This window comes from Dryobates pubescens, chromosome 29, assembly GCF_014839835.1.
Source record: "Dryobates pubescens isolate bDryPub1 chromosome 29, bDryPub1.pri, whole genome shotgun sequence".
NCBI lineage: Eukaryota > Metazoa > Chordata > Aves > Piciformes > Picidae > Dryobates > Dryobates pubescens.
The window spans coordinates 5,275,715-5,291,208 of NC_071640.1; the positions used below are offsets into that span (position 1 = coordinate 5,275,715).

A 15,494-nucleotide genomic window follows, 5' to 3' on the forward strand; every position below is an offset into this window, starting at 1 on the left:
TTTGTGAAGTACAGCCTTTTCAAAGGAAAAAACCCTCTAATTTGTTTTCCTTTTGAAGCATACAAATCTCATAGTAACAAAAACTCCTCTGCCTTGAATTGTCTAGACACTTTCTAGGAATAGTGTCTGTTTAGCAAATGGCTGTCTATAGCATCTGTGTTCTGCAACAAAGACTGGCTTACAGATGGAATACAAAGAGAAAAAACATTATTCTTACATCTTGAACTTTCCCACTGTTCCTTTCTGTTCTTGATTTCATTTCTTCAGAGCAATAATTTGTGACTGCATTACTTGATAGTATTTCTAGTATTTCCAGTACTTCCAGTGCTGTGTGTGGAAAGCATCTCTTAGGTGCCCTGGGCCTTTTTGTTTCAAACATTGGCCACATAATTTTTTATATATTTAATCACCATAAAGCAGAGAGTTTGTCTATAAGCTATTCAGAGCAACTGTCTGTGCTTTTGCAACCCACTCAGAGCCCTCAGGCAGACCTATGAACAAAAAGAAGTCTCGGATTTCTTGAGCAATTCAGTATTGCCAAATATGTTGGTTTGCTACAGCTGCTGGGTTAAGGGATGGAGCAGTACAGGGAAGATCTGTTTGGAGAATATTGTGTTAAAAAAGATCTGGTTAGAGATTCAGAAAGGTATTCAGGAAAATGCTGTTTCTGCTCTGATCACCAGAAGTGTGAACAAAACATAACCTATGTTGAGGGTGAAATAGAAATCAGTATCCGAAACATCCTTCAAAAACAAAATTGGGAACTAATGTCCTTTCACAGCTCATGGCAGAAAGAGCCTCTCCAATTGAACAAGTTACCATTTAAAGTGGTTTTAGTAAAGGACCTTCTGGCAAACATGCTAAATTGTAGCATCTTCAAACCTCCTTTATTATATCTAAAGCATTGTGTCCCTCAGAATTGGTTCTGCTGTCTTAAACCTTGCTAGCATGTTTTGTGATGGGGACACATAACTTGACAGGCCCCATTCAGCCCTTTCCACTATGTGTTGATAACATTTAGTTCCTTCCATTTACATGTTGTTTTCTGTACTTGCCACTTTTTCTTTTTTTTTTTTCCCTACCTACCTAGGAGTGGAAACAAATGACCAAAAGCTTTACTCTGTCACTTGATACCTCTCCGGAGCTCCACTACTCAGAATTTGCATGAACACTCCAGTAAATGCTACCATGCCAGGGCTGATTACAACACCAAGCCTTAGTTCTGCTCTTGTACTCCTTGCAGTCATTGACCTGCCTTGCTGTGTGGTGTGGATAATGTGGTGTGGATAACCAGCCCATCCTTGGGGATCTTCTGTCTCTGAGGTTAAGTATCTGTGCTTGCCCCTTTGCTTATCCCAACCTGTAGTAATTGAGGCATTTTTCTGATGGGTCATTACAAACAGGATTTCACGGTGTGATAATCTCCAGCAAAGGAACTTTATCTTTTTTCCCTTTCTTGCGCTTTGCTTATAACACCTCTGTCTCTTTGCTTTTTTATGCTTGTATTGTTGCTGTGAAAAAATAAAATGCAATCTCATCTCTTCTCTCTAAAGACAGAACAGATGACACAGAAGTTCTCTCAAAGCTACCATCTTCTAGTGTTTTTAACTCACTGGACAGATGTAACTCAGGACTTAGACCTTCTCTCCATAGCTTTTCTGACGTTTGACAATCTCACATTTGTCATAATCTGCTGAAGTGTGGAAGGACTGAGCTCCCTAGTAGCATGCTCCCTGTGGGCCTGAACCAGAGCTACTGTAATAGTTAGCTATCTTTAATTACTTCACTGGGCTTTTAGTCAGATGGTAAGTGTAGAAGGCATATAGTAGCTAACAAGCTCTCTGGCTTTTTCTGGCACTTTGGCTGCTATCTGTTGTCCCATGAATGCCTCAAAACTTCTTGTTTAGTTTTAATTTTCCCATTTTAATATCTCTGCTTGATGTTCCACAAGCTGCAGAAATCTTTTTGATGTGATCTCTGTGTGCGCCAGTTCTTTCCCTTGCTCTCCAAAGAAATTCTGTATGTACTGGACTCTGCAGAATGAGAGCACAAGAAATACTGACTGGACTTGGATCTTTGGAGGCTCCATTCTAGGTGCTGAAAATACAGGTTTGCACTCTGGTTACCACTCTTTAATGTTTGTTTGATTTTTATTTTTTCATGTGTGTTTTAAATAAGATCCCTTGCAGATGGAAGGTAGAGTATTCAGAAACTGAGAGACTAAAAAGTACATAGGAAAAGCCCTTTCTCTGTCTGGGTATTTGTACTGCTTTTCCCTGTGTCTCAGTTCTTCAGCAGCAGGGACTAAATGTGACAATTCTGTGCTGACAGAGAATTTTGAGTATGGATTCTGTTTTCCAAAGAGAATCCTTAAAGACTGTGATGTGGATTGTGGAATGTTTTACTTTTCATGTAGCTGCACGTAATTGTTCTTGAGCTGCTGTTTGCTTAAGCAATTCACAGCAGTTAAAGCACTTGCAATTGCTGAGTTAATATTCTTGATCATGTTAGCAACATCTGGTTTGGGAGTTAACTGCATTTGCAGTAACACGTGCAAGGCAGAGGGGGAGTATCTCTTGTGGAACTGTGCTGATGAGTAATTGGGCAGCAGCAGCAACCTCTTAACCCTCTGGAAATGCAACCACAACAGCATAGCTAATGTTGTACTCATCTGAGTGAGTTTGTGTGATATGAATAAAGGGTTTGTGGCAAGGGTTGAGAAGTTCTGTTATGTTCAGCACAGGGTAGTCTATATCCTCCTCCTCAGCACTTTATAGTTTTTCTTGTAGTTACTGCTTTTGTGCCTTGTTAACTGTGGTTCTCTGTTCCGGTGTACACTGGAACTGCTGTTGTGCTCAAGGCTATTTGTGTTTTGGGGCAGCTTTCGGGATATGAATATATTTTCTTTTCCATATGATGTGGTATAGTGGGCTACAAAGGAAGGGGTCATTTAGGACTGTGTCAGTACATCTCTGCATAAATAGTTACCCAGTTGTGTATGCTATAGCAGCTGATCTCATAGGCTGGTCTTCAAGCAGGGTCTTCAGGAAACGCATTGTGGTAGGAAAGGAGGTACCATGGTTTCTATCTGTATTACCTTGGAAAGAGTGCAGGGCTGTCGCATTGCTACAGGGCAGTGTAATTCAGTGTTGTATGAAAAGTGTAATGGTCAGAGGAGACACAATAACAGCTCTATCAAATATTGATAAAGTAGGATTATTAATCAGAGCAGAGGTGTGGGATTAAAATGTCCCTTGAGTTTTCATTCCCCATTTCATGTGAGAGTGTGGTTTTGTGGTCTGAGAGTGGGAAGCTCAGGACAACTGGAATCTTTTCTCATCTCTTCAATCTGTTTGCTTAATGTCCTCAGTGGTTCAGTGGATATATAATACTATTGACCAGAGTTTGTAGAATTATGATAGAGGTGGCACTGCTGAGAGTGAATTTTACGAGGATCTCTTTGTTAGTTCAGCTTAGTCTGACCTGTAGCTCATGAAAAAGAAAACCACCTCTGAACAAGCTGGCAATTTGCAGTCCTGTTGTCCTGGAGTCTTGTGCTACTGCAGTGAGCTACATCCTTTTATGAGGTGGTGAAAACACTGGATCAGTACCGTGGAGCAGAGAACATGTGCCATTGCTGCACCACTTGGACCTCTGGTAGAGAGCAGAGGATAGTATCTTGCTTCTGATGGTGTGGACAGTGCCAAACTAAACAGATATCAAAGCAAAGAGAATTCATTTCATTTTCCGGTTACACAACCCTTATTTTAAAAAGAGCTTTCAAATGTCTTGCTGTTGAAGAAGACACTGCGGGTTAGAAATGAGATTTCATTTAGAACAAAGCCCTGATCTGCTTTACTAGTAACAACTCAGGCCATTAAAATAGAAAGGATTTCCCTTTGAATTTCTTTTGAACATATCTGCATTCTCTGTGTCACTGGTGTTAACCTTTCCTTTTCCCACAGGTTTGATCCACCAAGACAGTGCAGTAAGGATTTGGTTTTCTATTTAGGCTCTTCCTGATTCTAATATTGTACAAGACACACAAGAAGTGGTTTAGATCTGTTACAATCATACAAATTCTGTAAATTCATTCTTTCGTTCCTGTGCACAAAGTGTGCATCCTTGGCATCCCTCGTCTGTGTCTGTTTGTGCAGTAGGGTTTTAACATTCCCTGTGTGCCTCAAGGCTTTAACCGATAAAGCTCTCCAGTCCAAAGCATCTTCTCTTTTTCTCCCCCCACCCCTTTGAGTGTTTGCCTGCTCTCTCTAGAGCTGTTAGATGTTCTGACTGTGCACTTCAGGAGATCAATATGCATTTGGTATTCAGCACATTATTATTCTGAGACTGTACCACTAGTATGTATTCATCCTATTAACATCTGCTCAAAATTCCCAACATCCTACCACAGCTAACAGAGAATGACCGTTTTGTCCTTGGTCAGGCTCTGTGGACCGGGTGCCTGACACCTGACTTCTTGTTGGGCAGATTCTATTTCACTCTTTACTTTGTTTTGACCTTATTTCACCCCTGGAAGCTCAGTTTCAGTTGAAGATGGATGAATGAATTGGGAAGCATTGTGTTCCATTCCTACCACGGCAGTTCCTGTCTGTTACTGCCCAAATAAGCTATTTGGTTCCTAAGCTGTAGGAACCTGTTCTGACCTAACAGTGAGATTCTATCAGCCCACAAGGATGTGCTTGTAATTGAAGTACATTTTCTGACAAGAAATAGAAAAAGACAAGAGATTGAGTCCTTTGCTGGAGAATCAGCAAATCACTGTCCTTACTGGCTAATTTAATGGAGGATTATGAGCTTTGATGTCAAGGGAAAAGAATGAACTGTGGTTTGGTTTGGTTTCAGTATTAACTCTAGTGGACATTTGGTGGTGGGAATACAAAGTGTCAGCTTTAGGATTTTACAGAAATTGACAACAGGGTTAAGTTACTGAGGGAAAATAAACAAGGAAATTGCAATTAAGTATATACTAGTGTTGAAGTTAATAGTCAGGATTGTATGTTCTGTTTTAAAATCATGTCTGAAGGATGTAACCTCTGAGTGTGAAGGAACTGTTTCAAAGTAGAAAACCAGTGTGCTGACATTCCTGGCTTTCTGCCATGCATTTTGGTTGCTTTTGTTTTCTCATTTATGCAGTCCTGAAAGTTGGTTGCTATAATAAGGGGTGCTGGCTTATTCAAAAGTAGTAGGCACTCTTGAAGGCCACTTTAGGTACATCTCTGACCAACAGAGAAAAATGAGTAATCAATAGCTGTGTGATTCTCCCAGTTGTAAGAGCTCATACAGTTGACAGTATTGCAAGTTAATTTTTTACCTAAGTGAAATGAAGCTGTAAAGTCTCAGCAATCTCAGAAATCCTGGGTGCTGTGTGGTGATTAATGCTTATGCTGCATTCTGGCCAATGCTTGTCCTGAATTAAAGGAAATTAAGAAGCAAAAGGAACCTATGCTCCCAAAAGCTTTGCAGAGAGGTAGAAATGGAATTGAAGGCATTTTCATTTAATGCTGTATAGTACAAGTGACAGTGGCCAAGACATTACAAGTCTATCTGTGAAGAGGAAAAAATTGGCTCATGTGGCAGCTTCAATTTGTGAAAAACTCTTAGAACAGAGGTTAACCTCAGAGATGGTTCCTATTCTGTCACTGTGGCACAGTTCTGCTAATACTGGTGTGGGACATGGCCTGGAAAGTCAGGAGTGTGTGAGCCTGGGATACTGAAAGTAGCTGGACAATATCCCCAGCTTATGAGTCAGGAAATTGTAGGTAGCACTGTTTGTGTACAGTTGTGTCTTGCCTTCATATTGACAAATGTGTCTGTTTAGTTACCTGGATTAGCTTTGGAGGCAATAGGAGTCTTTCTTGTATGGAATGCTCGTTAAGGTGCCAGTGCACAAGTGCAAGCCCCACAGCTTTGGCTTCTTGGAGAAAATTACTCATTCCTCAGCATGTGGCACATCCGTGGTCTGCATCCATTGTGCTTCTTGCCTCCTGCCATATATGGTTAGAATGTCCATTTTTCCCAGAGGCCTCATTACAGAGCAGACTGTGTGAATGAAGTATGTGAAAGACCACAGAGATTACATCTGTAAGGAAAATGAGGCAGAGCTCGCTGGTTTATGCAGTATTCAAAGGCATTATTTCCATGGCAAATGGATGCCATATACTGGAGGCTAGACTGCTTCAGAACATGCACAGATCACATGGTGCAGGTGTCTTTTTTTCCACGTCCAGCTGGGGACTTTACCAAAATTCCCTTTTCCTTGGCTTTCACAGGGTGCAAACGTTTGTGTTACAAGGTTCGTTTCACCTGGGCTCTGCTGTGGGATACAGGGCTCCTTTGGTTATGGCTGAGCGTTTTACTTTTGCCCTGAAGTCTGACTCCAGCACTGCAGACAGCCATGCAGACATTTGCAACAAACACATGCTAATTCAGAAGGTTGCCTTCAAAGCAAGACCAACCAAGATCAGTAAACTGCCCAGCAGTGCCCTCCAGTGGCTTGAGAGACTGTCTCTGAGCAGTGACAGTCGTGAAAAGGGGTATTTACAGGCACATTGGATTATTTTGACAAAAACAGAAGGAAGAATGCCTCTCAACAGTCAACACAACTTGAGGACACTCCTAGATCCAAGCAGTGTATTGGACACATCCTTCTTTCTGCTATCTCCATCTTTCTTTCCACTTTAATGCAGAAACTTTTGCCTAAGAGCATTTTTTCACTCTTGTTAGCTGATCAACATTCTCAGCTTCCCATCTGCCAGGGGGCCCCCTGGAAAGGATTCACCTCCACTGAGGCAGCTGTAAGCAGTGGAAGAGGATCAAAGGACCTTAAATCTGACCTGCAGCACTCCAGCAGGGTCTCACATAGATCAAAGAGGACATACATGGTTAAAGCCTGAGTTCTGCAACTTCCTTTAGAGATAACTTGGCTGAAGTATGGCCCTGTCTTCACTGCAGCCTGGTCTGTGTCTGTTGTGAGTGGGCTTATCTATTGGAGAGGAAGCTATAGGCACTACTCATGTATTGGAGATCCTTGTTAGGGTTCTTGCAGTGCAGTCTTTTTGGAAATGAGGCACAAGCAGCCAATGTTACAAGGCAGTCAGTGATTTCAGGCAAATCTGGTACCGTTTTGTCCTTTCAGATCCTAACCCTAGACTTCCCACAGTCTGCAGACAAATACAAGAGTCCTCCCAGAAATTGCTGGTGACCCTGATTAGAACAAGTTCTGCTTAAGCTGTTTTTTCTTTGTAGAAGTGATATTCTTTTAGGAAGACCCGGTGGTGTTTCAGTTTTGGCAGATTTCCTTGAAGGTTTTGTTTGCTGTTTGTAGCTGTGTGACTGACATAAATCACACCTTTGAGCCCCGTCACTGGTGCATCACAGGATGGCACCTGCTGGCCAGGCTTGCCGGGCTGCTTGTGTGGGAAGAGTTAGACCCCAAATTGCCCTGTATGGTGTGCTGCATTCAGCCTTACCCACCTAGAGGTTTCATAAGAAATTCTCATAAACAAATGTTCATGCTGCCTTTGTCCTGGACAAATCCTATTCTTTGCCAACACTCCTGAGGCAGAACAATCCATTTCAGATAAAACTGTAAAGTCAGACTGGTTCAGAACTCTGACCATCCATCGCACTGCTGTATCAAGTTACTGCAGAGCAACCTTCCTGCTGTTTCTTGTCATGCTAATTATTTCATTGCCATTACCTAGGACTGAGCAGTGTCATATGCTCAACACTCAGACAGAATTTCTTTGACAGCAATTCTGCTTAGAAGTGGTAAGAAACTAAATTTGTGTCTTAAAAAGTGAAAAGAGGATGTCTTGAGACTGGAAATTTTATGTGATTTTGCCAGGTTTTAATTGCTTTAAAGTTTTGACTCACAGACTTATTTCCTTTGCTTCTCTGACACATGGCTGTTGCAGAAAGTGTCACAGTGTTCAGTGTGCTGCTTGGCACAGTTCTGCAGCATCTCAGGATGTGTCTAGTTGTGTTGGTTTGGCAGTGTTGGTGGTAGTGAATTTCTTTTCAACTCATTTCCACACGGTGGCCTTTGCTTGAATTTGTGCAGTGCTGAAGGGACATCTAGTGGGCACGTGGAAAGTAGTGGTAGTGCACATTAAGGGCAAAAACCTTTACTGTTACAGGAAAAAGCAAATTTCAAGTTAGCGATTGGACTCTGGAGAGCCCTCCAGCATTATATCACTAAACTCTGTTTGGACTTTTCAGTTTACAGAATTGACCTGTGAGTCTGTAGACTGAAAATTCCCAAACCTGAACTTAAAAAAAAAATGTCTCTGGCACTTCTCAGTGGTGATTGAGAGCGGAAAAGCATACTGAAGCTAATTTTTATATTTTTTTTTCACTCTGTTTTTGAGTAGAGTTGGAAGTTTGTTTCTTAACCAGCTCAACTTCCCAAGTCCACAGCCACTGTTAGTTTGGACTTCTTTGTTTATGATTGTACCTAATAACCCTCAGAGGGTGAAGCTGGGGAAAAAAAATCAGAAGATTTTGATGTTGTTAGTTTGCATTGTTCAATTCAGAAAAGTAGGTTGCAGTCATTGGTGAGATTTCCACAACTGTATGGAGGGAAGGTGAGGCTCTCTCCTCTGAGGCAGCTGCAGCATGTGCCTATGACAGGAGGTAGCAACGCTTTTATTCAGACAGGCTTCTGTCTGTGGTATTGTCTGTCATACCACACCTCTAAGCTTCAGTATCTAATCTGTAATATTAAGATTATTTTAAGCCCTGTGTAAGGAATGATGGTGAAACCCTGCAAGCATACATTGTTCTCTAAATAGAAAGCACAGGCTGTTTTGCTTAGGTACTTCCCTGCACTGTGCATTCTGAACTGTTTGTAGAAAACTGTATAGGATTGTTTTGCAAAAAGCATACAAAAAAAAAATTACAGAATCAGAGGACATAAAGGATCTTCTGAGTACCCCAGACCTCCTCTCTCCCTTTTCTCTTAATCCAGCTTGCCTACTGCTGCCCCATTTTCATGGCATGTGTTTCCGGCTTGCAAAGTTTCCTGCCTGCTGGCTGAGAATAGAAGCCTTGCTGTTCTGCTGTCCTTAAGTCTCTGGTAATGAGTGTCACACAGACGAAAGCAGCTGTGTCCTTTGGCTCTAGTTTTAATACTATGTTAAAGAGCAGATTATGCTGAGGTTGGATTGCGGTGATGCGGAGGTAGCACAAACCATGGCCGGTTTGGGGAAGGCTTTAGCAAGGATGACTAAGGACTTGGAGCTTATGCTTTAGATAACAAATCCACCCAATTGTGCTCCTTCTTTGGAAATGTAGTCAAGCCTAACAAATCAGGGCCTTACCAGAGCTGCATTAGGGTCCTTTAATTGGACTAAGCTGGTTAATATCCACACTGGCTTTTGTATGCCCAAGGGTCCAGCACAGAAATGCTTTGCCATTTATGCTGGCAAAATCTCATAAAACTGAAACCATGAATGTTGAAAAAATAATAAATTCTAGTATCCTCACAGGTTAACACTGGATTAAGGTATTTTGATTATTATAAGGAAGTCAGATGTCTTAACCTGTGTGGGCTTCATTAGCTTGGGTTTTGAGCAACTCTAAACAAGTTTTAAGTCCCAACAGAGGCCTTGGGAGTGCTAGCAGTTAAGAGTGGTCAGAGAGGACAGAAGAATGCGTTTTTTTGTCAAGAACATCACCCCTCATAACCTGCTCCAGCCCCAGAACTCACAATATGTGTGTCCTGGCATCAGTACAGGCATGAGCGTCTCACCTCCCTCTGTGGAAGATTTTGTCTGAGAACCGTATACTACTGCCATTTCTCAGGCTGCTCAAGTCCAAACCCTGGCATGACAAATGCATGAAATGGTAACTTCAAAAAGGTACCATTCATAGCACTCCTGCATGTGTGATATTGCTGACATACTGGCCATGGGTGCAGTTCAGTTTGAACCCATCAGCATTAACCCTAATGGCAGAAAGACCAAGAGAAGACTCCAGACTAAAACTCAGTCACTAGCACAAGAAGCTACTGCTTAAGACATTGTCTCAAATGTATTGAGAGGCATCAACAATGTTCTTCTCTGGAGCTTTTTAATTGTTCAGCCTCTGCAAAACTGTGTTGCTCTTTTCTGAGTTTAGCTTGTGTGTAACACATTTTTGGTAGCCAATGGCTCTGTCAGGGGTGTGAGGTGCCACAATCCACATCACACAGCAGTAGCAGCAGAGCTGCATGAGTCCCAAGCGTCTGTGGGAGGATCTCCACTTTCTTATGCGTGGGGATTTGGTACAGTAATTCTTGTGAAAGCTGAGCATGTCCTTCAGGTACACACATGAGTCATAAATTGCTATGGGTATCTTTATTTTCCAAGTACTGTGAAGTATGGCCCTAGCCAACTTACAGAAGTGGCTATATTCAGTTGGGGAAGAGTGGTGCTTTGTTGCAGTGTTAATTGTGCAAAGAATTCATATGTAATTGGTTTGATTTGGAAAAGGTGAGTTGTTGGGAGGATAATTCGTGCAGGTGAGGTGAAGTTTCTGAGCAGAAAGGTTCTGCATGTGTCAGTGTTTGGTTATGTCCCCTGACAGCAGAATGAGAGTCTAAAGAGAGAGAAATGAGTTCCAGATGGTGGTGGTAACTAGCAAGAAACTAATACGGTGGCTGGTCTTGAGAAAACAGGCTGAAGACACCAGAGATGAAAGTGGGGGCAGGGTGGTCCAGATAAGGTTGATAACATGTGATATATCATCTTTGGAACATTCCAAGGCAGGACAGTGAGATGAACCATTTGTTCCTGAAACACAGTGTTTTGGCAGTGGAAACACTCTTGCTGTGGCTGCTTTGCTTTCTGCACTGAAGGTAAAAACAGTGCAGTAAATATCCCATTTCCCTGCCCATGGGCCATCACCCTCTGTCTGCTCTGCAGGGATGCTGGGATAATATAAACTACTCATTGTAGGATCACTGTTGTTTCATCATGTGCAGCCTGGATCTATCTGCACTATTTTTGTGCTATCTCACATATTTCTTGTTTAAACTGGGAATTTGCACAGCATCTTACCTGCCTTCTATTTTTAGTTGTCAGTGGAAGGGTGAGGGAATGTACGTAATTCTCGTTACAGTTAATTTTAATCCAATTGTGATGTGGATTTGGAGCTACTTAGTAGGTCACAACTAAGTGTGGTCTCTGTCTTCTTCCAGTTACTCTCTTTAAATAACGGACACTGATGAATTTTTTTTCTGCTTCTAAAACTATGCCCATGCATCTAAAGGTGGTGATGTGATTTGGTACTTGTGTTATGTGAATACTACTGCTGATCTCTACAATTTCTACATTGAGAGGAGGGTTCATGTACCCACAGGACTGTGGGTTTGTATGTCTTGGTTCACACGTCTTGTGATGTGTGAGAAATGGCAGTAAAGACTGAGGTGGACTAACTATTCTTTGGGATTAGCAGTGTGCTTTTGTCTTTTGTCTTATTTTATCTTTGAACAAAACAACCTCTATCAGAAAATTGTGACTGATCTCCCTCTGGAATTTGTTTGCAAATATGAGCTGATACGGAAACCTGCATCCTAGAAATGACCTCTGGCTACCACTGCCCCCAAGCTTGTTCTGAGTTCCTGTCACAGCTATGGAGTGAGATGCCAAGATTTTCTTCACTATATAGAGGGAGTTCAAAGAACAGAAAGTGGAACACCCACACAGGGTGGTGGTTCTTTTTGGCATTGTCCTGCAAGTCTTCCAGTTCTTGAGTTTCTTACCACCTTTGACAGCATGGATTCTCAGATTCCTGTAAGCCCTCTGGCTGCTGTGCCTGTAAATCCATCTGGCTTTGCCCTGAGCAGTTCAATCCATGTAATCCAGGCAGTGTTTTCCCTTTGTTCCAGGAACATGAGTGAAGCATTGAGAGTGGACAGGGACTCTGTCCACTCTGTTAGTGCTAGTCCTCAATTCGGCAGAGCATGGAGCTAGTGCCTGGAGTAGAGAGAATTCTCCAAAGTCCGTGATGTGGGGAGAGCTGGTATTTACTAGTTTCCAACTACTGTTTCTCCCCAGAAGTTTTTAGAACAGCCATTCCTAGACTTGTCATGGAATTAAAGAAAACTACCTCCAGGACATATAGTGCTGCTCTCCTGCTGCCACTTTTCCTCTTGTTTTGGGGTAAGTTCTTAGTTTTCTGTGTCTGATTCTTACCCAGCTTCTATGCAGTAACTTTGGATAAAATCTGTGATCTGCCCTTTTATTGCAAAGGGAGCTGAAGAAAATGTCATGCTCACAGTTAAAATTGAAGCCTGAAAACTTCTCTGCAAGGTAAACAGGCATTTCATTCTAGATATGTTTCTCCTGTTTATTGCTTGTCTCCTTTACTCTTTCTCCCTGTGCACATGTATATCTGCATTTATTCACAACAGCTAAAAAGTATGTGCAATTTCAGCTATTATAGTAATCATTGAAAAGTTCTGAATTTCATGGTGCCTATATGGAAGAAACACAGAACTTTATTTCCATTCTACATACCTTAGAAATACATCGAGGTAAAAGAGGAGTATAGGGGAGTATATGTTGGGATTCTTTCAGTTCACATAAACATGTCTTTGGGCTCCAAAAGTCACACTTGTGTACAATTTCCTCTACTCCCAGAAAAAGAGATTTCTCTGTTTCATCTGGAATGGGTGCCTGGAGATCTCCTGGGCCTAGACATCTGTTTTAGTCATCTAGAGATTACAAGGTCATGTAAGGAACATTCCCAACCTTTTACTGGAAAGTATGATTGGGATTGAACCTGCCTCCTTATCCTGTCCTCGGCACGGCCAGACCAGCATCAGTACATAAAAGTTCTGTTTGGTTTCTAATGAGCTTGGACAGGAGTGATCAGTGACATGAAGAAGTGAAGGTAAAATATGGAGAACATACAGAGAATACTGTAAAAAAAAAAAGTGCCTTTTCTCTGCAGATAGGTGCTGAATGCTATGTTTGGCATTTTCTCACAGTAGTGAGTGATGCTTATGTACTATTTGAGAGTCTGAGAAAGTTTTCAGCTTTTCCTTTGATTCCCCAACAGTCTTGGGTTGTTTTGGTGTTTTGTTTTGGTGTTTTGTTTTTTTCCTCTGAAGCCTCTCTAAGTTTCCTTTGCTCTGGTCACTTCAAACTATAAGTATGAAAGGTAAAATCAGGCAAAAATCAAAACTCTTCCCCCCCCCCCCCCCCCCTTTCTTTAAACCAGCTTCTTTGTTTGGTGTGTTCATTCCAAGTGCCTGGAATTCCTCTGCCGCAGGGAAGCAGCAGGATTGTCTTTTGTACCTAGTAACCATAGCTACTGGTTTGGAGTGTGAAGCAATTACGGTAGCTTTGTATTGTGCAGAAGGAAGGCCCATTGCATGCAGGGTGTTGCTCAGTATGCAGCTGCCAGAGAGCTGGCATATTTCTGGGGATTTGTGCCGTTTGGCCATTGCACCGATAGCTTTTCACTCGTGGGTGAAGCTCTTTCCTGGAACAGTGATTTACTGAGACTCTTTTCTTTTGGAGTACAGGTGGATGACACATCTACATGTAGCCATGCTTAAGGAGAGGGGTAGTTTCCAGACATTCAACCTGGTCTTATGTTGTAAGGAGAATTCTGCCAGGTTTTAACTAGTGAATGGTACTACTTATGTAGCACTTACAGAATTTTAAGGCCATAGGAAAATGTATTTTCTTACCCTTGTGAGGCATATAACTTTTTATATAGTTTCTAATTGGCTGAATCTAAATGTCAGTGAAGCAGAGTGGCTAAGTGTTTGGGGTTTTTTCAGAACTTTTGAGAAAATTCAGATTATTTAGATGGCCTGTTGCAAGCTGTAACCATAAGGCCACCCTGCAGCCCAGTCCGCACTATCTTTAGTTGTTTAAAATAAATTCCAGAGGGACAGTGGTACAGACTCTGCCTGTGACTCCAGTTTGCTGCTGCTGTCTGTGTAATGAGCACAGTATCTCACAGCTTAAAGTATTGTGTTCTAAAGGATATTCTGGAGGACAGAGTGAGTGTCTGTTCATTTTTGTTCCCATAGCTTTAGCCAACATTGTGCACAGTAATTCGCATACCTTTGGCCCTGCAGAATGCTTGGGACACCTATTGAGAGAGAACATGTGCAAAGAAACCTTTTTTTTGTGGCAGTTTGCTATCTGCACTAATGCAAGCTCTTGAGATTAGCTCAGACATAGAGACAGTTTAACTGTTTCTGTCTTCAGAAGATGGAAACAAAGAAATACAATCCCTTCAACTGTTTTGTTGATTGTCAGTGTATTTAAATACGAATTGGAAATTAAAGCTTGTGACTCAATCTAGTTAACTGGATACACAGGAAACCCCCAGTCTTAGTGTTTGATCTGTGGAAATGGCTGAGAGATCAGAGAATGTGTAAACCATGGAGGCCAGCTTGGAGGAGTGTTTATTAAGGGAAAATACTGGAGTGTCATAAGCATAGAAGATCAAAGAGTTACGGTGGCAATATATGCAATACTATCATAAACCACAGATTTATAGCTCCTGTCTTTCTTCAAGTTCTAGAAGCATAATAATAGGGGCTACATCTGCAAATCTGCATTGAAACAGTGAGCAGATAATGAAAACAAGTTAGCTGGCTCCTTGTTCTGTGTTAAGAGCAAGTTTAATTCCCTGAAGTAATGGTTCTGATTAACGGTGTTAATGCCTCTGGCCATACTATTGGCACTGCTCAGCTCTATGGATTGCTGCCCACTGTTTGGCACCGTTCAGCAATTCACCAGGCAAGCTGGGTGGGAGAGAGCCAGGAATATGTATTCTGCTTCTTTCAGGTGGTAAATACCCTGTTTCACAAGGGGAAATGAGCCAGATCTTCTTATCCCTGTCTTAATGAAAGTCTAGTGGTCTAAATCTTTATAAATTCACTATAAATGTGGAACTGGAACTTGTTGGTCTCCAATAACAAAGAAAAACAATGTCAGAAATAGTCTGGGAAGTGATGAAGGCACAAGATCAGTCTGAACAGGAAAAGCTGCCATCTGAACTATGTGCAGGGACTTCATTAAAGGTTTCTAAATTAGTATCCAAACTGGTAGTTGACTTGGATACATCCATGAATAGTACAGCTCCTTTTAATATGACTCTTCTGAAAGGTGCTGGAGGCATTGCTAGGATCCCTAGTATCTTGCTGGACCATTTATTCAGTATTGTCTTAAAGGTACTATTTGCTGATTGCCAACATTGCTTTTTGGTTATCTAATCTTTGGTTTGAGGGTTGTTTTGTCCTAGTGTCATGTCTTGCTTCACAGACATTGTCACATCTGATAAGCTGATAACCAGAGATGACAATGTTTAGGTTCAGCCAGCAGATAGTATCTCAGCTGTGTTTTCATTGAAGGGTCACTTCTCCCTTTTATACTACTAGCACGACAATTTAAAAAAAAAAAAAATAGTTGCTGTGGGAAAGTGGAGAGGAAGAACTTGGCTCTGGGCACCAGGATCTTGAGGGG

The 15,494-nt window shown here is 41.7% G+C and overlaps 1 protein-coding gene across 4 annotated transcripts in view; it reads left to right on the plus strand.

Annotated features, from left to right (window-relative positions):
* The first annotated feature begins 1,248 nt into the window (after nt 1-1,248).
* CRB2 (crumbs cell polarity complex component 2) overlaps nt 1,249-15,494 on the plus strand; it is a 45,788-nt gene continuing 31,542 nt past the window's right edge. For 3 of the 4 annotated variants that reach the window (XM_009907472.2, XM_054174307.1, XM_054174306.1), the window contains exon 1: nt 11,929-12,164. In XM_009907472.2, coding sequence (XP_009905774.2) covers nt 12,092-12,164 — 73 coding nt within the window. In that variant the 5' untranslated portion in view covers nt 11,929-12,091. Of the gene's footprint in view, nt 1,324-11,928; nt 12,165-15,494 lie in introns of those variants that run through there. The other variant, XM_054174308.1, reaches the window with a different exon arrangement.